The sequence below is a fragment of the Ranitomeya variabilis genome, chromosome 7 (genome assembly GCF_051348905.1).
Source record: "Ranitomeya variabilis isolate aRanVar5 chromosome 7, aRanVar5.hap1, whole genome shotgun sequence".
In the NCBI taxonomy this organism is placed as follows: domain Eukaryota; kingdom Metazoa; phylum Chordata; class Amphibia; order Anura; family Dendrobatidae; genus Ranitomeya; species Ranitomeya variabilis.
The window spans coordinates 31,136,064-31,162,234 of NC_135238.1; the positions used below are offsets into that span (position 1 = coordinate 31,136,064).

Genomic DNA, 26,171 nt, shown 5'->3' on the forward strand with positions numbered 1-26,171 from the left:
TTTTGGCAAAAATGATCCTATGCCCAAATCAAATATGGCGTCTGAGGAGTCACTGCCGCCCGTGCGCTCAGAAATGGCTCCGGGTTGCAGAGGAAACGTTTTGTGCCCTCCTTGGTTTCAGTTGCTAAGGACTCGATGAGAAACCCGGAGCCTCAGGTGACTATCAGGGTTCTTTGTGTTGCTGGATGCGGGGGAGCAGGTGAGAAAATGGGGGATGTGTTTATACGGGTGTATGGAGGAATATAATGCAAGTGCTCAGCACTGCACACTGACACTGTCACTATGAGTGCCCAGGTGTCAGCTCTGCTGCTTGTATACAATGTAACCCTGCTAAAGATGGCGGCTTCTTATCTCCTCTGTTTTTTGGAATGGTGCCTGATGCCTGTGGAAATGGTGCAGACCGTGACGCCTCGTGAAAACCGCTTACAGCAGCGCATGGAAACGGCATCACAGTCACAACTGTGTACCTGCCCGCGCCTCATGACAACCGCAAAAACAAATATGGCGGCTTTTCTCAAAAACTGGGTGTATTATGTGCGCCAATTCTCAGCAGCATTTTATGGCATGTGGGGAGTTTTGAAAAATGGCGCCTGAGAGTGGACAAGTCGGTAACATTTCCCGTCCAGCATGCGCGATTTTCTAATGATTGTCGGTTTGTTTTTGACATAATGTGACTACGGCACGACCATTGCCAGGAATCTACACCTGCAGGAGCCGCACACAACGTCGCCAGCTTAGGCTGTGTTCAGAGTTTTTGGAGTTCAGAAAACATCAGTTTTTCAAGCAGAAAACACACATTTTTGGATGTTTTTTCCCCTCAGCAGTGTGTTTTGCAGCATTTTAATTGGGCAGTGTCTAAGTTGTAACTTTTTCCATCACAATCCGCTTCAAAAAAAAGTGACCTGCACTTTCCTTTCTCCCAAGAGGCGTTTTCATAACCTCTACAGGTAGGGGAAAAAAAAAAAAAAAAAAGTGTGAACAGTAAAGTGGATTTCCCATAGAAATGAATTGGGTGATTTTTCTGAAGCAGTTTTTGAGGAGGATTTTTGAGAGTTTCTGCACCAAACCCTCCGACAATAAGTGTGTACATCGCTTTAGACCACAAAGTAAAGGTTATGTCACACACATCGGTTTTGGGTGTGGTGTGCGCCTGCGCGCTATTCAGGGCCGGGTCAAGGGACAGGCGCCCTCCTCCCATAGTGACGCCACTTCAGGAAAAAGAGGGCCCAGGAAAAACTTGGCCAGTCCGCCTTTGTCTTAAAGTGAACCTGTCCTATTGGATCACGCTATTTACTTGCAGATATAGGGTTAATCTGGTTAATACCTTTTATATAGGTGCCTGGCGACTATACTAAAATTGCAGCCTCTTTTTTTTTTTTTTTTTTTTTCCCTTTCGGAATTCGACGGCTTTTAGTCACAGTAGCGGCTGCGCGGATTCACAGCTCTCCTACATCTGTAATACATTTCATCAGACACCGTTACCCCCATTATCCAGGGTGCAGATGCATTTACAGTGCACGATTATCAGAAATGAGCCGGTGAATAATAATCACCCGACAAATCCTTAATATTTGTGTTCTTCTGTTGCAGCGTTGTGGTTCGTTGGGCGCAGTGAGCCATGTCTTGGCTGTCCAATGAGAACGGGACGGAAGCTGAAGAACTTGAAGACGTGGTGAGTAATCAGCCGCAGAGATGACACTTTTCTACTATCTTTATTATTTGTATTGTTTTGGGGAGAATGAAGAATTAAAGGGATCTAGTCAGGTTGCTTTTCGGACTCCAACTCTCCTTCACTGCCTCGCCATCATGCACATCTATTTTCTAAAGCTGTGATTAGAAGCCCAATCAGATGCACAAATTTGATAAAATAATAACAAAGTTTAAAGGGTTATATACCATTATCCACAGGATAGGTGATAACTTCTGGATCAGTGAGGGTCTGATCACTGGGCAACATCTGTATCGGGTCTTTGTGTTCTGGCTGCTAAAGTAACATCTGCATACAACTTGTCGGATTTGCCAACGAGGGCCATACCCATACAGATCTATTTTTTTCTGTCCGGTGGGCCCTGCTTGCATAGATTCTGTATAGTCCATCCACAAGAGCAACAGCTGCATAGTTTCTGTATGTTTGAGCGACTTGCAGAAATCCTGTACGTCCTGCCTATTAGATTCTACCAAATGAGACATGTGCACAGAGCCTGTAAGTCCTCAGGGAAACGCCAGCACAACATTTGCCATATAGTTCCATAAATATTGGCTTTTTTAATTCAGTGCTAATTATTAATATTTTAACCAAAGAGGCGTGGATTACAGAATAATAATGCAGAGTAGACAAAGCCACGCCCCCGAGGATCATGTGAGGCACACCCTAGAGGTTCCCGTCAGCAACACCCCCTGGGTAACGTCCATAATAATTAGCACTAAAATTTCCTTTTCTGATGTTTGGAACATTTTACTTTCTAGTATCATGAACTGTCCCTACTGGGCGATGATGCAGTGTCTGCGACCACATATGAATCTGACACAGATAAGGTAAGGAGAGCGTGATGTTGGTTAATCTAGAGCGATATTATATGTACAAATAGGCCATCAGTGGTCATGTATAAATGCTACATGTCGCATGGTTGGTGACTGCTGCAGAATTCATCTCTAGAAGGCAAACACTATGCCTAGAAATATAATTACATCCATAGTGCAATATTTAGAAATGTGGCCATATTCTTACATCACTCGATGGTCTCATAGGTTGCATTTATTAAACCAGGTCTGGTATATCCAGGTCCTTTATTTAGCTCATATTTTTTTTTTTTTTTTTTAATAAACATTTTTATTTTTTATGTAATGAAAAGTGATAATTTCTTGTTTCCTTATTCTAAACAGTTATAATATTTTATTTCTTTAGAAAATGAAAAAGAAGAAATCCAGTAAACCACCCAGGTCACAGAGTAAGTGTCGTCTTGTGTACCCATAACCAATTCATAACATAGACCGCAAAACCTATGCATTAAAGGGGTTGTCCGGCCCTAGGCTACAAGTCTGCAGTCCCTGTATGTGACTGCAGACTTGTGAATTCTCACATCACATGCACTGTGAGGATTCTATGGGTCTGGGAGCGGGCGGTAATGTGACAACAATATGCCATTTGTACACTTCTGGCCACATTGCAACTAGACTTGTCCAGCCTCACTCAGTACACTTAGGAGAGGCCGCACAAGTCTAGTGGGCATGTGACCGCATGTATGCAAGTCACATACTTGTGTCACGGCTGGTGCCGACACTGGAGAATCCTGACAGCCTGCAGTGCGTGTGATGTGAGGATTCACAAGTCTGCAGTCACATAGAGTGACTGCAGACTTATAGCCAAAGACCGGACAATCCATTTCAAAGGGGTATTCTAGCCTACAAAAACTATACCCTATGCACTGGGTAGTTGATGATTATATTAGTGTTGGACCTTAGCCAGCAGAAGATAATCGGGCAGATGGTCTTGCAGATGTCCCCTCAAAGGTCTGTGAGGCTGACTATGGAATCCTTTTGGTTGTCTTAAGCTCTATGCATGTGTGACAAACTGCTCCATTCAACTCTGGGCCACAGTTTGCAGTAAAGAGAGAATTGAAACATAACCCCATTCAGATGGTCAGGTGGGGTCACAATAGTGGTATACCTGTAAATCTAACAACAAAGGTGATCATTTTAGCTCTATAGACTACCCCTTTAAAGAAGCACTCCTCCTCCCATCAAAGGTTTTATCCTATTAATATATTACAGTCATCATATTATACAGCACTGTGTGATTACAATGGCTCATTTTACCTTTTTCCCCATCTAATTCTTCTCTTTTCCATTAGGTCTATGACCTCACATGATTAACAACTGACTATCTGAAACCTTCTAAAGGTACCGTCACATTAAGCGATGCTGCAGCGATATAGACAACGATGCCGATCGCTGCAGCGTCGCTGTTTCGTCGTTGTGTGGTCGCTGGAGAGCTGTCATACAGACAGCTCTCCAGCGACCAACGATGCCGAAGTCCCCGGGTAACCAGGGTAAACATTGGGTTACTAAGCGCAGGGCCGCGCTTAGTAACCCGATGTTTACCCTGGTTACCAGTGTAAATGTAAAAAAATACAAACACTACATACTTACATTCCGGTGTCTGTCGGGTCCCCCGGCGTCCGCTTCCCTGCACTGTGTAAGCGCCGGCCCTAAAGCAGAGCGGTGACGTCACCGCTGTGCTCTGCTTTACGGCCGGCACTGACACATTCAGTGCAGGAAGCTCTGAGCAGCAGCGCGGACGCCGGGGGGCGTGACAGACATCAGAAGGTGAGTATGTAGTGGTTTTTTTTTACTTTTACATTGGTAACCAGGGTAAATATCGGGTTACTAAGCGCGGCCCTGCGCTTAGTAACCCAATATTTACCCTGCTTACCATTGTAAAACATTGCTGGCATCGTTGCTTTTGCTGTCAAACACAACAATACACGCCGATCTGACGACCAAATAAAGTTCTGGACTTCTAGCTCCGACCAACGATATCACAGCGGGATCCTGATCGCTGCTGCGTGTCAAACACAACGATATCACTATTCAGGACGCTGCAACGTCACGGATCGCTATCATTATCGTTGTTAAGTTGTTCAGTGTGAAGGTACCTTAAGAAACAGGAGATCAGTTTTCCCAGTATGAGGCAAAAGTCCCTGGCAGGGGGAGTGGGGAGCAGCTGGGTCAGGAGTTGAACAGTAATGATTTCTGCAGGGACAAGAGACTTCCTGTTTCTTCATAGAGCAGAGAAAAGAGAAGAATTAGTTGGGTAAAAAGGCAAAATGAGCAATTGTAAGTACACAGTGCTATATAATATGATGATTGCAATATATTAAAAGGATAAAGTCATTGATGCGAGGAGGAGGAGGAGGGCTTCAAGTAAAGATTTAAAAGGATTGTCCAGTTTAATAAACTGATTTTCTGAGTTAAGAGAGGATTAGTTTTAACCCTTGAGAGTGGAGAGTGGCTGCTGCCGTTCTGGAGGATTTGTCCTGTCCAGCATTGCACACACCGCCCCATTGTCTGACCCAGCACAGTGTGATGCTCGTCTCCCCCTGTGGTGGCACTGCAGGTAACTTAATTACACGCTGTCAGATTTACCTCCCGATTGCTGGGGACCGGGCAGGGGGTCACTTTACGATCTGCTCCTTGTCTATTGAGTTTTGATTGTCCAAAACGTAGAATCTCATTTAATAATGAATTAAACTATTTTCTCCTCTATTTTTGCAGATTCTCCTTATCTCTCCAGCGCTAATCTAAACCCCAGAAAAGCCCCAGTATGGAGATCTCTGAGAGGGACGGGACAGATGCACCCGGAGAACCCAATGATGAAAGCACCGAGGCAGCTGTGGCTAGCCTCCCTGAAACAAGGCAATGGTAACTCTCCGACTTTGTTCTTCTGCAAAACCCAAACGCATTCATTAAAATGGAATTAAACACAGAATAATCAGTGTCACACGTGTCATTTCCAGCTTCGTGACCTGAGATTTATATCTTTTGTGGGGGTCAGAAACTCTGCTGTCATGAATGAATATGAATTGTATAGTTTATTCGAATGTCTTCATGGTTAATGGGGTCATCGCCTCCTCCGTAAAGTGGCGACAGGTACCAGGCAACTCAGTTTTTGCTTAGTGTCTGTAGGAGGCGGACCTGGATCTTACACCAGATCCGCATTTCTCTTTCTTTCAGGGATTGTGTGCGCTTCTTAATCGTTTTCCCCTTCATTTCAGATACACTTCTGGGGGTTAGAGGGTGCAGTTCTTCTCACCCTGATTCCCCGCATTCAGCGACCGAGAGAGCATTGTGGTATCACCCACATCGCATCCCCTCGGATCCGCTGGGCAGGACTTTGTTTCATGTCACCCTGGGGTGTTCATGTTTACTTTTGGTGGCCAGTCCTTATCCCCCCCTCCCCCCCATCCCTCTCCTCGGAGTGGGCTGAGAGGAAGACGGTGGTCTTCCCCTTTTAAGGGGTGGAGGCCATCTTCTGCGCTGGTTGATATAGCGCGGGAAGGAAGACCACATCTCCCAGGACCCTTTCTGCCATCAAGGGATCCTGATGTGTTCCTCATCTTCAGGTAGGAAGATCTTCAAGCAACAGCAGCTATCCAGCAGCACTCGCCGTTACCGGGCGCTCCGTTACCGGGCTAGGGGATTCAGGGCCATCGGGCTCTCTTTTATTTAAATGTCGCGCCTCTTTCCTCGCAGCGCACGTTTTCCACCACATTCCTTTCCAGCAAGTCTCTGCCTCGGGAGGCTGCGCCCCTTCTTCTTCCTTGTTCCCAGCGCTGGACACACCTAGCTTGCAGCCCAGCGCTGGTATTGGCCACGCTCTGGCGGGCCACGCCCCCCTTTTTTCCCTGCTGGCCTATCGGGCACTTGGTTTCTCTTCAGCCGGCCACGCCTCACTGTTTGGCGCATTCTCTGCACGAGCAGACGCTCGCAGCCTGCGCTTTCTCGGCCAGCTGCCTTCTGTGCATTGCGTACTCTGGAATACCTCTCCATAGGTGGGAGACACAGTGTAACTGACTAAAGTGTCTCAGTTGCTGGTTCAGGTAGTAGAACGTATTCCACTGCTGACTACTGCCACCAGTGCCACAAACGCTTCTCACAGCGATTCGCTCGCACCTGTCCAAGGCCCTCACAGGGGCAGACTTGAGAAAAGAACCAGAAAGCATTTTCTGTCTAGTTCTTCATCCACTTCTCCGAATCCAACTGCGTCAGCCGGAATACCGCGCTCTCCCCGTTCCCCCTCTTCGCAGGCGGACGTCGGGTCAAATGCATCCTCAGTCGGTTTCTGACTCGGATGCAGATCAGACTTCCGCAACACAGGATATGATTGACAGCCTTATCTCAGCCATTATTCAAACTCTTGAGCTTAAGGGGGAAGAGGCAGCTTCTCAGGACATCTCCGTTTCTTTCAAATCGTCCTTCTAGAGTTTTTCCCAATCATAAGGAGTTTGATAACACTACATCTAGACACTGGGAAAACCCTGGTAAACGTTTTCCAGGGAGGAAACATTTAGACATTTTATACCCGTTTGCTGCAGACCTTGTTAGCAAATGGTCCGAATCTCCTAAGGTAGATCCACCTGTGTCTAGATTATCCTCCCAGACAGTGCTGTCCATTCCTGACACGGCGTCTCTAAAGGACCCCACGGACAGACAAATTGAGGCTCTTACCAAATCAGCTTTTGAAGCTTCTGGTACCTCTCTCTGCCCCAATTTCGCCTCTACCTGGGTGACGAAAGCGGTGTTGGCCTGGGCCAAAACCCTACGCAGAGGCATTGTAGCTTCGGCTCCCGCACAGGAGCTAGCGGATTTAGCTGATCAGATTTCACTGGCTGGAATGTACCTTCTGAATGCTTCTCTGGATGTGGCTGCTTGCTCTGCAAGGGCAAACAGCAATATTGTCGCCATTTGCCGTATCCTCTGGCTGAAGGCGTGGAACGCAGATCCCGCTTCCAATAAATCCCTCACAGGTCCGCCTTTCTAGGGATCCAGGCTCTTTGGAGCGCTGCTAGACCAAATGATCTCGGGCGCCACGGGCGGTAAGAGCACTTCTCTTCTGCAATCTAAGCCTAGGCGTCCCTTCAATAGAAAGGGACCCCATTCCTTTCGCTCCTTCGCCTCCTCGCCTCTCAGCATGACCGGTCTTCCACTCAAAGGGACCGAAGGAAGCCTTCTTTCAGGCCTACCCCTCACTGGAGAGCTAAAGGCCGCTCCTCCAACTCTTCCAGTTCTCGCGACCACAGATTTTCTTCCAAATGACGGGTCACCCCCACCTGGAAATCTTTCCAGGATGGGAGGCAGGCTTCTTCTGTTCACAGAGCCCTGGTTATCGGTGGTCCACGATGCCTGGGTCAGGGAGATTGTCACATCAGGTTACAAAATAGAATTTTCATCGCCCCCAGGAAGACGTTTTTTCCTCTGAACAGCCCTCCCATGTCCCAAGGCTTTTTCAGGCGGTCGATTCCCTTCTCACTTCAGGGGTAATCGTCTCAGTACCTTCCAACCAGCGGTTTTCCGGTTTTTACTCAAATCTATTTGTAGTTCCGAAAAAAGACAGCTCTCTTCACCCGATTTTGGACCTCAAACGGTTGAACCGCCACCTCCGGATTCGGCACTTCAAGATGGAGTCCTTGCGCTCGGTGATCGCCTTCATGGAACCGGGAGAATTTCTGTGCTCTGTGGACATTCGAGATGCGTATCTGCACATTCCGATTTGTATATGAAGGAGGACAACAGGAGTATATATAGCAAAGTAACAAACTTTATTAGAAACACAATTAAAAACACACACATTTAAGACACCAAATGAAAATGCCAGGAATCCATGTTATATCACAAGTTAACAGCCAACCATTGGTATATGGTAATATACAAAGAGAAGGTGTGCAATAACTCCATGTGATCCTACTAAGTGGACCCAGTTACCATGAACCACCCCATAACCGCCTTAGTATGTTAGCCAATGCTATTCTGATATTTAGAAAAAGTGCCGGTCAGAGAACCTGATCCACAGTGAGGACTAACATGGAGAGTTCCCGGAGGAGCAATATGAGTACCAAGCCATCCGGCGTCAAAGGATCCCCCTCCCAAAACACAAGCACAATCTTACCCACATGGAGATCCCTGGGTGACTTGGTCGTCCATCCACACCTTTGTGAAATTCTACAAGGTGCATACTCGGGCTTCTGCGGATGCATGCCTGGGTAGGAAGATACTGCAGGTGGCGGTTTCACACCGGCCGACCTAGTTCTCAATTCTTATTATCCCGCCCTGTGGACTGCTTTAGGACATCCCATGGTTACCTGTGTTCCCCAATGAAGCGAGAAAGAAAGAGGGATTTTTGGTTCTTACAGTAAAATCTCTTTCTTGGAGCCTTCATTGGGGGACACAGCACCCTCCCTTTATGTTGTACCGTATTGGCCAACGTGCCATTGTTGTGGGTTGGTACATAGGTTAAGTTGTTTATACTTGTTCCTACTGCTGCTGTTGCACCAACTGAGTTGCCTGGTGCCTGTCGGAGGGTGTATACTACCGGGGAGGAGTTATTTTTTTTTTTTATTTATTTGCATAGTGTCAGCCTCCTAGCGACAGCAGCATACACCCATGGTTACCTGTGTCCCCCAATGAGGCCATGTGCACACTTTGCGGCGTCCTCTGCGGGTTCTCCCGCAGCGGATTTGATAAATCTGCAGGGCAAAACCACTGCGGTTATCCCTGCAGATTTATTGCGGATTGTTTTGCGGTTTCCGCTGCGGGATTACTCCTATACTATTGATGCTGCATATGCAGCAATATGCAGCATCAATAGTAATGTTAAAAATAATAAAACATGGTTATATACTCACCCTCTGACGTACCGAACTCCTCGGCGCTGCACGCGGCGCTCCGGTTCCAAAGATGCTGTGCGAGAAGGACCTTCGTGACGTCACCGCAGGTCCTGCTCGCACACCAACCCTGATACCGGACGGCCGCGTGCAGCGCTGAGGTGAGTATATCATTATTTTTTATTTTAATTCTTTTTTTTTATTACACAAATATGGTTCCCAGGGCCTGGAGGAGAGTTTCCTCTCCTCCACCCCGGGTACCATCTGCACATTATCCGCTTACTTCCCGCATCGTGGGCACAGCCCCATGTGGGAAGTTGGCGGATCAATGCATTCCTATGGGTGCAGAATCGCAACGATTCTGCACAAAGAAGTGACATGCTGCGGAATGTAAACCGCTGCGTTTCTGCGCGGTTTTTCCCGCAGCATGTGCACAGCGGATTGCTGTTTCCATAGGGTTTACATGTAAATGTAAATGTAACGGAAACTGCTGCGGACCCGCAGCATCAAAATCGCTGCGGATCCGCGGTAAAACCCACAAAGTGTGAACATGGCCTGAAGGCTCCAAGAAAGAGATTTTACGGAAAGAACCAAAAATCCCTCTTTTGTTTTATTTTTTTACTGCTAACAAAGCTTATAGGAAAAACGTTTCTGAAAGAGGGCAGCCTCCTTTGAGCTTCTACTCAAAAGCAATGGATATCCTTTCCATGTGATCACGTCATCTATCCCTTCCATGTGATCACGTCATCTATCCCTTCCATGTGATCACGTCATCTATCCCTTCCATGTGATCACGTCATCTATCCCTTCCATGTGATCACGTCATCTATCCCTTCCATGTGATCACGTCATCTATCCCTTCCATGTGATCACGTCATCTATCCCTTCCATGTGATCACGTCATCTAGCCCTTCCATGTGATCACGTCCTCTGCAGATGCTGGTGTTAGGGATCAGTATGGCCATAAATACACAAGTCCAGAAAGGCGATGACTCGATGCTAAAGTTGGAAAATCTTCGGTGAGTAGTTCATGTCTGATGTTTCACTCCCTTACATCATGTCTCGTGCTTCCTCTCAGGACTCACCCAGCCATTGAAATCTGACATGGACATTGGCCAGGCCTGGGTCAGTCCCGGCAGCAGCACTCCGGAGTATCTAAAGGAAGCTCTTGGGATGAAAAAACCTAAATATTCCCGTTCTGCCAGTAATGGTAGGTACAATCTGAATAGATAGCAGCGGTTAATAACATTGGTCCGATGTGTATACAGCATAGTTTTGACTATACGATGAATCAGCTGCCCTTCAGACTTCTCCATATACAAGCGCTCGTTTTTTCAATGGGGAGAGAAGACCTTCTCGACCCTGACACATAGGGAGGGCATCATGCACATCAGATGGTCGACCGTCCTAATGTATGCGGATAATGTATTTGGGGAGAGTGTAGACTGCTGCACATGGATCCTGTTAATGACATTGTGTGAGCAGAGCCTTACCCCAAGGCCCGCCATATATGTTAGATGGCTGTCACCCGGACAATGGTTTGGCTGGTCGTTCGGCTGGCAACCATTGTGGTTGTCTCTCTCAAGCGCTCCTGTGTTCTCTCTGAGAGCGCCACCGTCAGATCTGTCTGATCTGCGGGAGAACAATGCATTGGTAATCTAAGGTCGACCATGAATATTTTCCCTGATAATACATTGCCAGGTGTTGGGGGCTCCCATACTCTTTGCAGACCCATCGATATCATTATTGCAGGCCATGTAGCTATTAAGCTCTTTATATATCTCTTCCTATATCGTATATCGTAGGTTACATCCCCGGGACACCAGATTTCAAAGAGAAAGAAGACATGTACGACCAGATCTTAGACTTGAAGAAGGTGCGTGTTTTGTTACCGCCTTGGTCCTAATTATTCATATTGCCGAGGATTTTATTTTGTAGATTTGAATATAATCACGGTTCTTATAGGAAAAACACTAAATCATCTTGTCCGTAGATTTCAGATAAAAAAAATCAACTCCTAAAATTAAAATTATTCTCTTTTTTATTATTATTATTTTCTCTTCAGATGTTACAGGCACAAAAATCTGATGCTGATGTAATGAAGACAAAGCTGAGAAGATCGGAGGAGGAAAATAACAGAAAAGACCGCCAGATCGAGCAATTGCTGGATCCCACAAGAGTGAGTTTTTTCCGGAGCTAAGAAGCCGTACCCCTGAGCCATAAACTACAGCCCCCATCATGTCACCATATGGGAATGATCGGAGTTGTAGCTTTTTCAAATCTATATAGTGATATGACGGTGGGAGGAAGTGAGCTGTGACATCGCCTATTGAGAATTGTGGTTCCTGTGTTATCAGCCGTGTATAGAAATGTAAGCCCGTCTGTGGTGATAATGAGACTAATGAAAATTGGTCTTTACAGGACAGTAAGTGGAAATCTTGTATTAAACCTAGTGGGGAGTGTAAAAATTGCAAGATTTCTGTTTTGTTTTGTTTTTGTTGTTTGTTTGTTTTAGACAAGACATGCAATATGAAAACTAGATGAAGTCATTGTTTGATGGCACATTTCCCTTTCATTGTATAAAGCTTTCAGATCAACACTAAGGTTACATGCACATGGGGTGAATTTGTCTACGGCATAGGTGTAGTGTATTTCCCCGTAAAGCTTTGCTTAATCCATGACATTTTGATTTGCTACAAAGGGCGAAATCCACAATAAATTCCACATAAACAATTTATTTTAGAATTTTATTTCCAGTAAGGAAACTTTCCACAACACTTGCACGAGGTTTGAAGAATCTCACTTTCTCAATCGGTAGTGTATTCCTTTATGGATCATTGTCAGCGGCTGCATGTAGCCTCAACGGGGTGTTAAATGGTTGCAAAAACATGGCGGCTTTCTTATAAAGCCAGTAGCTGCATCTAGTTCTGCATCTCGGGCCATTGCCAATGCGGAGCCCCGATGGATGGGAGAGAGATGATAGAGACCGTGCTCCAACCATGAACAGAACCAGAACCACCAAAACAGGGAATGTTTAAAAAAAAAAAAAAAAAATATATATATATATATATATATATAGTAAATTATATAGTATATTCCCAAAGGATCAAAATATATATATATTATATTTTTTTTTTTTTTAACATTCCCTGTTTTGGTGGTTCTGTTTATGGTTGGAGCACGGTCTATATCTCTTTTAGTGGCTTCCACGATAGTTTCTACACATATGGTGACTCTATGGTATTTAATCATAACTTAAATATACACCCTTTGAAAGAATTGGGAAATTATTATATAATACCTTGGATATCACTACTGTGTTTATTTGATTAAGAATGAGAATTAAAATTAATGACTTTATTTTATAACAAACCACAGAGTTCAGAGTTTGCAAGGAGCCTGGTGGACAAAAAAAGTGACAGCAGTTTGGTGAGTTACTTTCATGTAAGGGTTATTCCCATTTTTTAAAATGTTTTTAATTGTTCACTGCTTGTTTGCACAAGAAGAATCGGCTGCTTTTGTCCAACAGCGGGGCCCGAACATGCTCAGTGCTTACAAGCTCTTCCATAGTGAGCTAGTATGTGCTGCCCTGAAACTGTCCGGGATCGCTGTAGTGTACTGTTTGCTCTCGCTCCTCACCACCTTCAGTCCCTCGGTGCTTTCGCTGCTGCAGAGGTAAAACTACCTTACATGGCAGCATCGGAGTGCTCTGCTTTGGACCGCAGCGCAACAATGTCACTGGTTTGAACCGTCAATCAAGTAAGAGTGCACGGCCACATACCAAGCAGTAGGCTGGGAACCGTTGTGCTCCTGAACAGATAGCGACCATCTTTTAATTAACATAATCACAGGATAAGGGTGGATGTAGTGTTGGAACAGCAGCAGCCTCCTGATCATGATGAGTATGTTGTATCCATTACATAAACGGCAGAGACATCCCCCACCGCTCCGGCCAATGTAACAATCTGACGGACATGCCCCCGGTCCTGCCAATTCACCTGTCTGGTGAACATCCCCACCCTGGTCCTGCCAATGCAACAGCCTGGAGGACATCCCCCTTCCCGGTCCTGCCAATGCAACAGCCTGGCGGACATACCCCCTGGTCCTGCCAATGCAACAGCCTGGCGGACATACCCCCTGGTCCTGCCAATGCAACAGCCTGGCGGACATACCCCCTGGTCCTGCCAATGCAACAGCCTGGCGGACATACCCCCTGGTCCTGCCAATGCAACAGCCTGGCATCGCCCCTAGTCCTGCCAATGCACCTGTCTGGTGGAGATCTCCCCCCAGTCCTGTCAATGCAACAGTCAAACTTTCCATGTTCGGGTGCAGATCTAAATAATCAATGTAGAAACAAGAAGTTTGCCGGTTCTCTACATTGGAGGTGGCGAGTTTCTTGATTCTGCGCTGTATCCCATCCCATAGGGATTATGTACTATACATCTCTCCTGTGTTTTTTTTTTCTTCTGCCATCATTGTGCATTTTCGGGTCTGATGCCCTATACCACACAATGGTACACTCGCACATAATGTTCATGTGTTTCAGGAACTCGGAGCACCATAAATTTAGATTATAACATTAGTACAAAAGTAGCCAGAGTCCATATTTCACCTGTGGCTGAGCCGGGCGTAAAATTTTATCTTTATTGTAGATCGTGAATAATCTCAAACAGAAGATTCTGAAGCTGGAAAAGCAGTGTAAGGAAAAAGACAATGCCTTAAGGTACGGCACACATCCGTCTCATCAAAAATAATAGAGGGATTTTTGGTACTCACCATAAAATCTCTTTTTTTGAGCCTTCATTGGGGGACACAGGTAAATGGTTACCTGTGTCCCCCAATAGTGATAAAGAAATAATATTTCTTGATAACTGTCAGATGATCCTTGCTGCCCGTGGGGTCAGCTCCATAAATTGGTACAAATATGTACGTTTTAGTCTGAAATGTTGCGGTGTGTCCGAGAAATAGTTTCTGATGACGCGTCCAAAGACCGGACCCTGCGCTTTTCTCCGCCCTGCTCGCCATGACTGACAGGTCTCTCCCTATGTATGTGTAAAAGAAGAAACATGTCAGTCATCAGGGATGCAACAGCTTAAAGATCACACTTTTTGGGGATCACTTGTCTACAGCATCGATCTGGGTATCCAAAAAGTTCCATACAGAACCTTTCCTAGATAGGAGGATGACCAGATCGTGGTTGCAAATCTTTGTACAGGAACCTATATGTGTATGTACCTTTATGTCTTTATAGCAAGCTCCAGTCCGAGCTAAAAACAACCAGCGTGGAAGAGATGAGGATAGCCATGGAGACCTATTACGAAGAGGTATGTCCCAATAGATGTCAATGCAATTCACCAGCCACAAAAATAATCATTGCGCTTTCACTTTCGTCTTTGGAAATAATCTATTGAGATATCTCACCATTTCCATGGCCATAAAACATAGGTGTAGACCTAAGCAACTTCTGCTTCCTGCCCTGCAAAGTCGATCTCTAGATATGTGACCACGGACATAAAGAAAATGAATTATAATTTAGCATTTTTTTTTTCCTTCTGGACTCAACAGATTCAGAGGCTACAGTCAATGCTGGCGAAAGCGGAGGACGCACTACAGAGGTGGGTAGAAGAATGAGTCTGCGTTATATAAAGCGTACCTCCAGATATCGAAAACTCACGGAGACCTTGTTAGGGGGTCCCAATACCGCAGCCCTTACTAGCCCCTGCAATGAATGTGCCTCTTTGATCTGCAGATTTATTCAGGAGAGATGAAAGGTCGGTATAGACTTTTCTGTGACTCTCGGCCGCCTTCACCGCTCACAAGTATGGTTGAAGGGGGGCGGCCATCTTAATTCTAGCTTTCAGTGCAGTTCCAGACATCTTTACTCCTCCAGTAGGTCCTTAAAAAAAATAATTAATTTTTTCCTTCTTTTTCATAGGAGTAGAATTGCACACGGCCTGCATTTGGTGTAAACTGGAGCCAAACCGTATACTTCCGGTCCTTAGTAAATGTGCCCTTGGTTTTGCTGCAGTCGGATATTTCCGTATCTGCTTCTATGATAAACCACATGTTTGATCTTCAGTTTTACCCCTATTATAGTTCACCGGACCAGGGCGAGTTGTGTATCAGTTCCTCCACAATGGGTTCTTTTTGTGATCCTTTTTTTTTATATATATATTTGTTACTATTTTCACGTATATGTCATTTACAAACTATGGTCTGTTTTATTTCTTAGGCCTCCGCCAGAGAGTAGGGATTCCCTGAGGAGACAGAAAGCACTGAACACGGCTGTACTGAAACTCTCCAAACAAGTCAAGGAGTTACAGGAGGAAAACAAGAGTCTTAAAGCTGATCTGGACCGAGCAATGGCGCAGTCACCTACATCCGGCAGATCCAAAGGTGACTACAGCACCCGGTCACCCGGTCATTATGTGCTTGGTTTATACTAAGGGTCGTGTAACTCGGACATCAATGCACGGACTGGCCGGCGGCTCTCCCCACCCGAGTGTGACCGCTTCATTCATTTCAATGCTCCGGTTGAGAGATCCGCGCCAGTCTGTCCATTGCGGTCCGATCTCGTTACACGGTCGAATGGTTGACACCCCGCGCTTTGGTTAAACACTGCTTGTGTGTAAAGCTCCCCTCCACCATGATTCCCAATGGCGGCACAGGTTTGAAACCAAATCATGCAGCTATTGGAATCGCAGTGTGTCACTTTATAACAGCTGCGTCATGACTTAGCCGCACGGTGCCCATATGATCTCTATTAGTAAGGCTAGGATCACACTGAGCTTTTGGTGAGTTTTTGATGTTGCAGATTTTCTGCACCCATTAAGTAAAATAGGTCACTTGCATTATTTAAAAAAAATACGCAGCATGAAAACCTCATCATAGTAATATAGCCAAACCCTTCCATGAATGTGAGATTACTCACAGCTAACTAATTCCATGTTAAATGGTTGTTATCTCATTTTATATTAAAGGGAGCCTATCAGCATAAAATGACAGTTCAAACCAAGCACGGCACTCGGTTCGCCCTTGGTGTGGCCAAATACCGTATATACTCGAGTATAAGCCGACCCCCCTAATTTTGCCACAAAAAACTGGGAAAACTTATTGACTCGAGTATAAGCCTAGGGTGGAAAATGCAGCAGCTACCGGTGAATTTCAAAAATAAAAATAGATGCTCCATACCATTCATTATTGCCCCATAGATGCTCCATATAAAGCTGTGCCATATAGAATGCTCTGCACCATTCATTATTGCCCCATAGATGCTCCATACAAAACTGTGCCATATAGAATGCTCTGCACCGTTCATTATGGCCCCATAGATGCTCCATACAAAACTGTGCAATATAGAATGCTCTGCACCGTTCATTATGGCCCCATAGATGCTCCATACAAAACTGTGCTATATAGAATGATCTGCACCGTTCATTATGGCCCCATAGATGCTCCATATAAAGCTGTGCAATATATAATGCTCTGCACCGTTCATTATTGCCCCATAGATGCTCCATATAAATCTGTGCAATATATAATGCTCTGCACCGTTCATTATTGCCCCATAGATGCTCCATATAAATCTGTGCAATATATAATTCTGCTGCTGCAATAAAAAAAAAATGACATACTCACCTCTCTTGCTGCCCGCAGCTCCTCTGCGTCCCGTCTCGGCGTCTCTCCGCACTGACTGTTCAGGCACAGGGTGGCGCGCAGATTAGTACGTCATTGCGCCCTCTGACCTGAACAGTCAGAGCAAGAGGACGGGAAGACGGAGCGGCGCCCGGCGTGTGGAACGTGGACAGGTAAATATGTAATACTCACCTGCTCCCGACGTCCCTGGCTCCTTATCCCGGACAGCTGGTCTCCGGGTGCTGCAGCCTCTTCCTCTGTCAGCGGTCACCGTTACCGCTCATTAGAGAAATGAATATGCGGCTCCACCCCTATGGGAGTGGAGTCCATATTCATAACTTTAATGAGCGGTCCCACGTGACCGCTGAACAGGGGAAGAGCTGCGGCACCTGAAGACCATGGGACAGGCAGGGGGAGCGCCAGGAGCCCCGGAAGCAGGTGAGTATATGACAGACCTCTCTCCCCCTCACCCGCCGACCGTGACTCGAGTATATGCCGAGATGGGCACTTTCAGCCCAAAAATTTGGGCTGAAAATCTCGGCTTATACTCGAGTATATACGGTAGTTCCCTGCACCTTCCTAACTACTTGTTTTCCATGTATCTCTGCCCTTCTCGCACTTGATTGACAGCTCTGACTTTACATGGGACGGCGGAGATAGAATGAAAACAAATGGGTGGAAGGTGCACTCCACTGTTTATCCACAGGGAGGGCGCACTGAGCGCCTGTGCTTGGTTTGAACAGTCATTGTGTTGAAGAGGTTGTTTACTAATTCACAACACAGATTAATCATGTCAGGACCCAAATTAAAATAAAACCAGAAGATACAGTAGACACTCTCTTCCTCGCCGTTGTTCACAGAAGTGATGTGACTTTTTGTGTAATTCACAATTTATCTACTAGGGGGCAACTTAATACAGTAGCACTATTTTTAAAGGGGTTGTCCACTACTAGGATAGTAGGTAACCCCTTCTTGATCAAAATGTTTAGCCTCCTTAAATAATAAAGCTTCTTTTCACTGATGTAAAAACACTTTTGTTCTGAGATTTTGTGCTTCCACCTATTAGGTTACAGTGAGTGGAGCAAGCAGAGACTGGTGAGGAAGATTTCTGAGTTAGAAAAGGTAAGGTTGGTAGAAAATCTGTGCCTTCTGTCCTCCATTGTAGGATTTATGGTCGTTCTTCACTACACGGCCGGGGGTAGGGCTGAATGCAATCAATGTCCAATAGAAATATACACAATGGACAATAACTGACCTCCATTGTTCTATTGCTTGACCCCAGAGGTCGGACCTCACCTGTCGGATATTTATGATATATGTGATGTAAAAGACCTGAATGTCTATGGCTCAATATCCCTTTAATGAATTATTATGGCTCTTCTTCCTAAGCAATGTCTGCGTGAGTCATGTATGATCAGACTGTCACTATCCAGTCCCGTTTATAGCAGATTAAAGGAATTTTGATGCTGACCCTAAAGTGTTGCAAGGTGTCTCCACCGTATAAAATCTATGTTCTGTACATTTTTGTTTTTTTTGTTTTTTAGAAATGGGAAAGTGCGCAGAAATCGTCTACCGAGCAGATCAGGGATGTACAAGTGACAGGAGTGCCTGCCCCCGGTCAGGGAGACGGACCACCAGTCCAGAAACCGGACCCTCAAGAAGAGTGCGAGAGGCTGAGAAACCTGGTGAAGAAGATAAAAGAGGATCGGGCGGCTTTACAGGAACGACTGGGCGCAAAGGAGTAAGCAGACGGCCGCTGTCAGGAACCAAGGTCTATAACTAGCTGGCCACTGATCCCTGACATCTGTCATGTTCTTCTCAGAGCCGACTTTAAAAAACTGCAGCAGGAAAAGTCCGAAATGGAGAAGCGAAAAGTGAAGGATGGAAAAGACGAGAGGTGATTGCTCATGTCAGTAGACGAGACCCCCGTCACCTCAAGCCTCTTACCACCATGGTACAATAATTGCAGGCCTTTTGCTTCCAGATCCCTCCTTACCCCTGCTACACCAAAGTGCAAAAATCTCAGAGTAACAGAGGGGGGCAAAAGTAGGGTGCTCTTAAAGGGGTTTTCTGGGACTTGGATATTGATGGCTTATCCTTAAAAAAGTCATTAATATCTGATAGGTGGGGTGCACGGAACAGTGGCCGGCCGGGTATTGCACATCCGTTCCCAATCAAGAGGGGTTAGAAATACAGAACCTGGCCACTGCCACTATGCAGTACTGTGCAGCTCGCCAACTCGGCGGCGGGGATGATGGGTGTCTCGCCCCCACGGATCATATAATGCTGACCCTATCTTAAGGATTTGCCATCAGCCTAAAAGTCCCCTTTTAGCTGGAATCCTTTACAACATGGCTGTGCTTGCCCCCCAGCTCCATTGTCCCCTATATGCGCTTATTTTTCCTGCCGCAGTCCTTGGTTTATGACACAGTCTGTAGTCAACCATTAGCGTCTTGTGGGACTCTTAGGGTAAGTGCATGGATGCAGCTTACTACGCTACACTATACGTTGGAAACTTTTCTCGACATGGGGCCCCCTGGATTTATCATACAGAGGCCCAGAAGCCTCTCCTGCATATTTATAGGAAAGCTCAGCAGACTGCACTTTCCCATCCAGAGGGCTCGGACAAGGAAACGTACACTATGGGGTATACGCTTTATTACAATGGATTCCTACAGTGTCATCCATCCTAATTGTGGCCGCTCTTGGGACCTCCTAAGTGTAGTGGTCACAAGCCTAGTGGGTACCCAGCATTGCCTGGCACGGCCAGACTCTTATGAGACATAGCGGTATTTCCATAGATGGTGGGGGTGAAATAATCTGCAGACAGGCAAACCTGGAAACAATATTACAATGAAATTCAATAGTTGGTGCACACTTTAGAAATTTACTGAGCACAATGCAGGGCGAGCTTAACCCCATTGTGGCCGATCCCACCCCCCCATATGAGGCTTACTACCAATCTCTATAACCATCTCTTCGTTTCACTTCACAGGGAAGAAATCAACCGTCTGAGCCAAAAAATAAGACGATTGGAAGCAGAGCTAGAGGACGAAAAACGCGACAAGGAGGCTGCGCTGGAGGCTGCAAAAAAAGTGAATGTACGTTCCTTATTGTGCAAGGTCTGTGTATGTGACCGGACAATATAAAAAATATATGTTAAACCGAAGAAGAAATGGTGCGCACTCCTGGGTCCGTTAAAAAACTTACTTTATTAGGACATCTATACTCTGACAGACGGACGGGAGAAAACGTGCAAAAAGAACAGGACTACAGCTGTTTCGCGCTGACCGCGCTTCTACAGGTCCCAGGACTGGGACCTGTAGAAGCGCGGTCAGCGCGAAACAGCTGTAGTCCTGTTCTTTTTGCACGTTTTCTCCCGTCCGTCTGTCAGAGTATAGATGTCCTAATAAAGTAAGTTTTTTAACGGACCCAGGAGTGCGCACCATTTCTTCTTCGGTTTAATATTACATGACTTCCACGGATGCAGCACCCTTAAGAGGCTGGTTTTGTGAGTCACTGGAGTCTCAACGATAAGGACAATATCTACACCATGGGGTAAGAGCACTACATCGGTGCTGATTTTTTCCTTTTTTCTTTTCTTTTTATTCACCGTATATAAAAAATATATGGACAGCCCTCCTCCCGCAGCAACACAGCGTGACGGGTGAGCTGTAGAAATACTTGGCCACTCCAGATCTACACCTTTCCATCAAGTTTGCATTATAAATAATCATGTCTATATAAATGGGGCTACAGCTATAGGAAAAAAGCTGTGAATATTGACGCCCCACACTGGGAGGAGCATTAGGAGGAGACCCTGTGACCCGAGCTCTGGGGAGTGATGGCGACTCTTTGGCTGGGTCCTTGCATGACGTCAGGTCTCCGATGCGTCGTGATGTAAGAGATGCAATATCGCTGCAATCACTTTCTTGAGTGTAGAGAGCACTTTTCACACTAATGCATCCGACATGTGTGTGTGTATGTATATGTATATGTATATATATATATATATATATATATATATATATATATATATATATATATATATTTATATCGGGCTTAATAAAGCCTGGTCTGATCCTTATGGCATTTTTATACCTGTTACTATAAGTGCTGAAGAGTCCTTTTGGGTATAGAAAATGTTGATTTCTTACCTAGGCGCAGAAGGAGTCACATGGATCCCGTCCAAGCTCTGCGAGGAGCTCATCAAGTGCATCGTCGGGCCGCGGGTCCAATAGTCCCTTCAGCGGAGGAGAGAAGAAGAGGAAACAGGAGGCAGCGCAGCTTATCCAGAAGAACTGGAGGCAGTATCAGAGCAGGGTGAGCTCTACGAGGTCCGGGCAGACAGCACGGCAGCCAGCACGGTCATTATTGGTGCCCAGTGGTCCCTACCCTTCTCATGCCATGCTGTGTGCATTACGGATACCATTTACATCATCTTATAAGGACATATAGTTTGCTGGATATTAAGGTACCGCTCCTGACGAAGGATGTAAGTGGACAAGAGCACAGATTGAAATTACAATTGTCAGATTACACTATGTAGTTTCCAGTTTAACCACCAGGTGGCAGTCCTATGCAGAGCAGCTGGTGTATGAGCTGCTCTTTATAGGGAAATTCAGCTCATTTGGGGTTAATCAGCTCCTATTAAAACCAGACCAGTAACGCACATTTTAGCGCTGTAGTTGCAAATTCGCTTTTACTCCACATGCACACCAGGCTTTGGGGTCAGTCCGATGCAGCCATTGACTCTATGCACCGGTCTGTCCTCCGTATCTGTCACTATCCCTGATCTTGATTGACAGCTCTTTTTATAATTGAGTCTATGTCCCCCATGTACATGTTCAATTAGCTAAATTTGCAGTTTGGGGGGTGCCAGACTCCTTTTAAAGAAAAGTCAAACCAATGACTTTAACATTTTCCCTCTTTTCTACTTGTTTTCACAGAAAGAAGAGAATAAAGACTTGGAAGAGGTAAAGTAATATAATCTCATAATGAGTATTCATGGAGTACCTTGTTTCTTCCAAACCTCCGTTGTGCCATCAATCCTAAAGAGCTGAGTAATCCAAGACAGACTGGCTGCTAAAGAGGAGGGGCCTGACAACTTTACCTGACAACCTGTGAGCAATATATCTGGGGTATCCAGACGGTCTACAATGGCTGCCTGCTGACGTCAGAGGTGGCGGTGACCATTGGCAGCGGTTGCTATCCGGCGTCAGATTCGTGCTCTACATTGTGAGATTTAAACGGGTTAAATGGATGTTTTCTCCTAAAAACAGCACCACTCCTTCCGTAGCATAATACAAGTGCCTGGTGTGCCGCGCCAATAAATGGCGGCCGGACAGCTGCTGACATCTGAGCCCTGACCCAGTGTCCCAGATATTACACTACGAGACAGATGGACTCCCATTATGTGATCACGGCGTTGTGTGAGGTTTACAGTCTATTAGAGGGCTGGGAATGGAAAGCAGAAGGAAGCAGTCATCTGGGATGGGATGTTATGGCTGCTTAGGGCAGAGAAATGACGACTTTTACACAATGGGTTGACGCGCTGAGATGCACGTGACAGTATATGTCGCCGATATCACATTTTGTATTAGAGGAAATGTCTTTATGGTCTTTCAATAATTATTTATATACTCACTTTACTCTGTTTTACAGACTGTGCTCCTTCAAGCTGCCCTGCGGGGTCACGTAGCCCGACATAAAATGTTAGGGTCTCTGAGATCAAGCGACCTCACCCAGCAGGTTAGTACAGTTGTGTCTTCTTGATGCTGATGATGCAAGTCATCAATATTCCATTGGCAGTAGCCCAGTATGGTGGCCAGAGCGCATTCACAGCTCTTTCCCATTGCCATTCCCTGAGCCAAAATGCCAGACTCGGCCACTACAGGACCTATGGCGCTGTGCCTGGTGAACTATAAAGGTGAGATGGCCGGGGGGGTCAAGGATTATCCATCAATATCAAAATGCCGATAACCCCTTTAAATAAATCATATTGTCTATGCTTCAAGCGGGTCTGATATAACATTACAGATTTAATAGATATTTTAGACCCCATGAGGCTGGTGTACTTACTGTGAAAATCCAAGTCAGATTGGCTATGTAATGCTTTTTTCCCAATATTAACAGTAAAGACATTTAATCCATGTAAACGTTTGTTCTACTCGATTTCTCCAAATCTGCAAACATCCAATTAAACTATAAAAGTGATTTAACCTGTACAGTAAATGCCATACTAAAAATCCCCCCCCCAAAAAAAAAAATGCAATAAAAAGTGAGCAAAACATTGTATTCACCCCAAACTGATACCAATAAGGAGATCAGCTCCCCGTGCAAAATATCAAGCTCCTGCACAGCTCCAGCCATGTAAAATCAAAGAGTTACTGGTTGCAGAAATTGAGGACTTACACCATTATTTATATTTCTACCTTTTTTTTTTTTTTTTAGCCTCTAAAATAGAAAGCATCTAGGAGCGGCTAGATGGGCTACACTAAAACGGATAACGCACTTTTAAATTGGTTCCTGAAGCCCCTTTATAGTTGCTGAACCACAGGGCTCATGGTGGTCTTGGCCGGATATATGAATATTATCATTGTGATGTGACTTTTCCTGCAGCACGGGGGCAGATCTGACAGTAAAGACCTTCCAGAGACCCACGAGGATGAGGACCACGTCACCTTGCTGCAGTCCAGTTTTCGAGCGCACATGTCACGCACCAAAATGCTCGGCCAGAGGTAAAGACCCCGGTCACTACAGAATGTATCCTGAGCGTCACAAAGATGTAGCACAAAGCAACCTGTAATGAATCCCCCCCATTGTGGTTACTATGGCCGCTCTCCCACCGTGTGCAGGAGTTACGAGCACGCCATGCGATGTGCTGCCGAGAAATGGCCTCATTTATTAGACTTTTCTAAATAAACTCTGCTCGTTACATGTGACGCTGATCTCCCCGCTTGTCTCAGGCAGGACCAGATGAAAGGCGGGGAGAGTCCCATCAGGAGGAGTCCAGCATCTCCCGTCTCCAGGAAATCCTCACATCAGTCACTAGGTAATCTGCCCTCCTCCCGCGCTCTCTTCTTTCAGCAGACTTAGGCTACTTTCACACTAGCGTCGGGAACAACCCGTCGCCGTGCGTCGGGCCGACGTTCCCGACGCTAGCGTGGTCTCCGCCGCACAACGGGGGCAGCGGATGCATTTTTCCCGCTGCCCCATTGTGAGGTGCGGGGAAGTGCGGGGAGGTGGGGGCGGAGTTCCGGCCGCGCATGCGCGGTCGGAAAAAGCGGACCGTCAGGAGCAAAAAACGTTACATGTAACGTTTTTTTCTCCCGACGGTCCGCTACCACACGCCCAAGCGTCGCAAAACGGGCGCACCGTTTGGCAATGCGTCGCAAATGCGTCGCTAATGTTAGTCTATGACGAAAAAACGTATCCAGCAAAAACGACGCATTTGCAACGTATTGCAGTTAACGCTAGTGTGAAAGTAGCCTTACTCTCATGTTACACAGCCTGCCCTCCCTCAGTGGACCAAAATAGCCTCATCAGGAAATATCTGACTGCTGCTGCCAATCACAGGCTGCAGCGGTCTGGTGGAATGAATGGTGACCCTACCGTTTCCTGTCTCTTTGCAGTCCCCTCTAGAATGGGTACATGTGGGGGACCGTAGGTATGACTGAGTTTACTGCTTTACATATTCAAGGTGTTATTACGCCCAGACAACCCCATTATCAAACCATTCTTGTCAGTGCTCTACCTTAAAGGGGTTGTCCACAACTCGGACAACCCCTTCTCAATCCTTATGTTTCCCTCTTGGATGATGATAACACTTATACTCTCCTCAAGTGCTGGCGCCGTTCCAGCCTTGTCAGCAACAGCTTTCCCAAGGACCACATGAGATTATGTCATGACATCCCTGCTGCCTATGTTATGCGATCCCTGCTGCCAATCCGAGTAGTGGAAAACCCCATTAAGGCAGTTTCTGTATATTGATGGCCTACCCATCAGAAAAAAAATGGGGCAGCGGAGTTTACAGGAGCAGCGTCCATATAAGTTTGGTTGTCCACTGAAGTGAACAGGGGTACGTCGTCTATGTACCACCCTTACATTTTTACCTTGTAGAAATTCTTAACACTTGGGTTTTGGACAGGATGGATCTATGTGCACATGAATGTATGGTCTCTGGGGTCTCCACCAATCCCAACAAGAGGGTCCCAAAGTCTCCTGGAAAAGAAGCAGTAGTGTGAATGGTTGTCATACATGCGCAGCATTTACACGGGGGGGGGGGGAGACAAGGGACCCTCTTTCTCACGCTGCATTACAGATCTGTACGCGCAGTCGGACCAGGTTGTGATTTTTTTTTTTTTTTTTTCATGTGGCGTTGCAGCCGGTGAAAGCAGCGGAGAGATCAGCAAGGATTATATCTCAGAGCTGATATCTGAAGAAGAAAAGGAAGAAGAAAAGCCCAAAACCAAGAGGCCCAATTCCCGGACGTCTGGGTCACGGCGATCTCCTGGTCTGTGCCTCTGGATTATAGTGCTAACGTGTTTTTTATAAAAATACATTCCCTCTTACTGATAGAAATCTTTATTGTTATACAGGCAAATCCCATCCGCCGGCTGCAGAGCTGCACTCCGACGATTCGGACGACATCATCGTCGTGTCCCCATCACGGCCGGCAAGAAGGAAGGACTCCGCTTTTTAACCTGGCTGAAAAGCCGCCACCAGTGCCTTGAAAACCTGACCGGCTGCAGTTTCCTTTCAGCAAAACATTTTCTATATTTCCATTCTTTCCTGTAAGTTCCTAAAGTCCAGGAGTCTCCAGACCGCAGACATTCTGGAAAGTTATGGTTATGTTCCTGTTGTTATGTTGCGGTTGTGTTTCTGTCCTCTCCCGGCACCGGAGAATCCTTACAGCGCACGCACTGTCAGTCACATCTTCTCTTATACACAGGGTATGTGCTGCTGACAGTAGGGAAACTAAATTATCATCCAATCCCCATACAGTTATTATTACTATCCAGTCCCCATACAGTTATTATTACCACCTAGTCCCCATACAGTTATTATTACCATCCAGTCACCATACAGTTATTATTACCATCCAGTCCCCATACAGTTATTATTACCATACATTCCCCATACAGTTATTATTAC

General features: G+C 45.9%; 1 protein-coding gene across 3 annotated transcripts; it reads left to right on the top strand.

Moving 5' to 3' along the window:
* Positions 1-27: 27 nt before the first annotated feature.
* On the top strand, positions 28-25,858 carry IQCE (IQ motif containing E). Of its 3 annotated transcripts, none has more exons than XM_077274755.1 (24): positions 28-156; positions 1,591-1,672; positions 2,467-2,535; positions 2,906-2,948; positions 5,275-5,421; positions 10,459-10,590; positions 11,186-11,256; positions 11,446-11,559; positions 12,759-12,809; positions 14,033-14,103; positions 14,632-14,704; positions 14,946-14,995; positions 15,613-15,776; positions 18,082-18,137; positions 18,560-18,756; positions 18,838-18,912; positions 20,011-20,116; positions 21,177-21,338; positions 21,965-21,991; positions 22,680-22,766; positions 23,637-23,755; positions 23,984-24,069; positions 25,402-25,530; positions 25,616-25,858. In XM_077274755.1, exons 2-24 carry the CDS (start codon positions 1,619-1,621, stop codon positions 25,717-25,719), a joined length of 2,187 nt encoding a protein of 728 aa, XP_077130870.1. In that variant the 5' UTR covers positions 28-156; positions 1,591-1,618; the 3' UTR covers positions 25,720-25,858. The 3 variants fall into 3 exon arrangements, with proteins under 3 accessions (XP_077130870.1, XP_077130869.1, XP_077130871.1); XM_077274754.1 differs by having other exon boundaries at positions 69-199; XM_077274756.1 differs by having other exon boundaries at positions 69-199; positions 20,011-20,110.
* Positions 25,859-26,171: the final 313 nt, after the last annotated feature.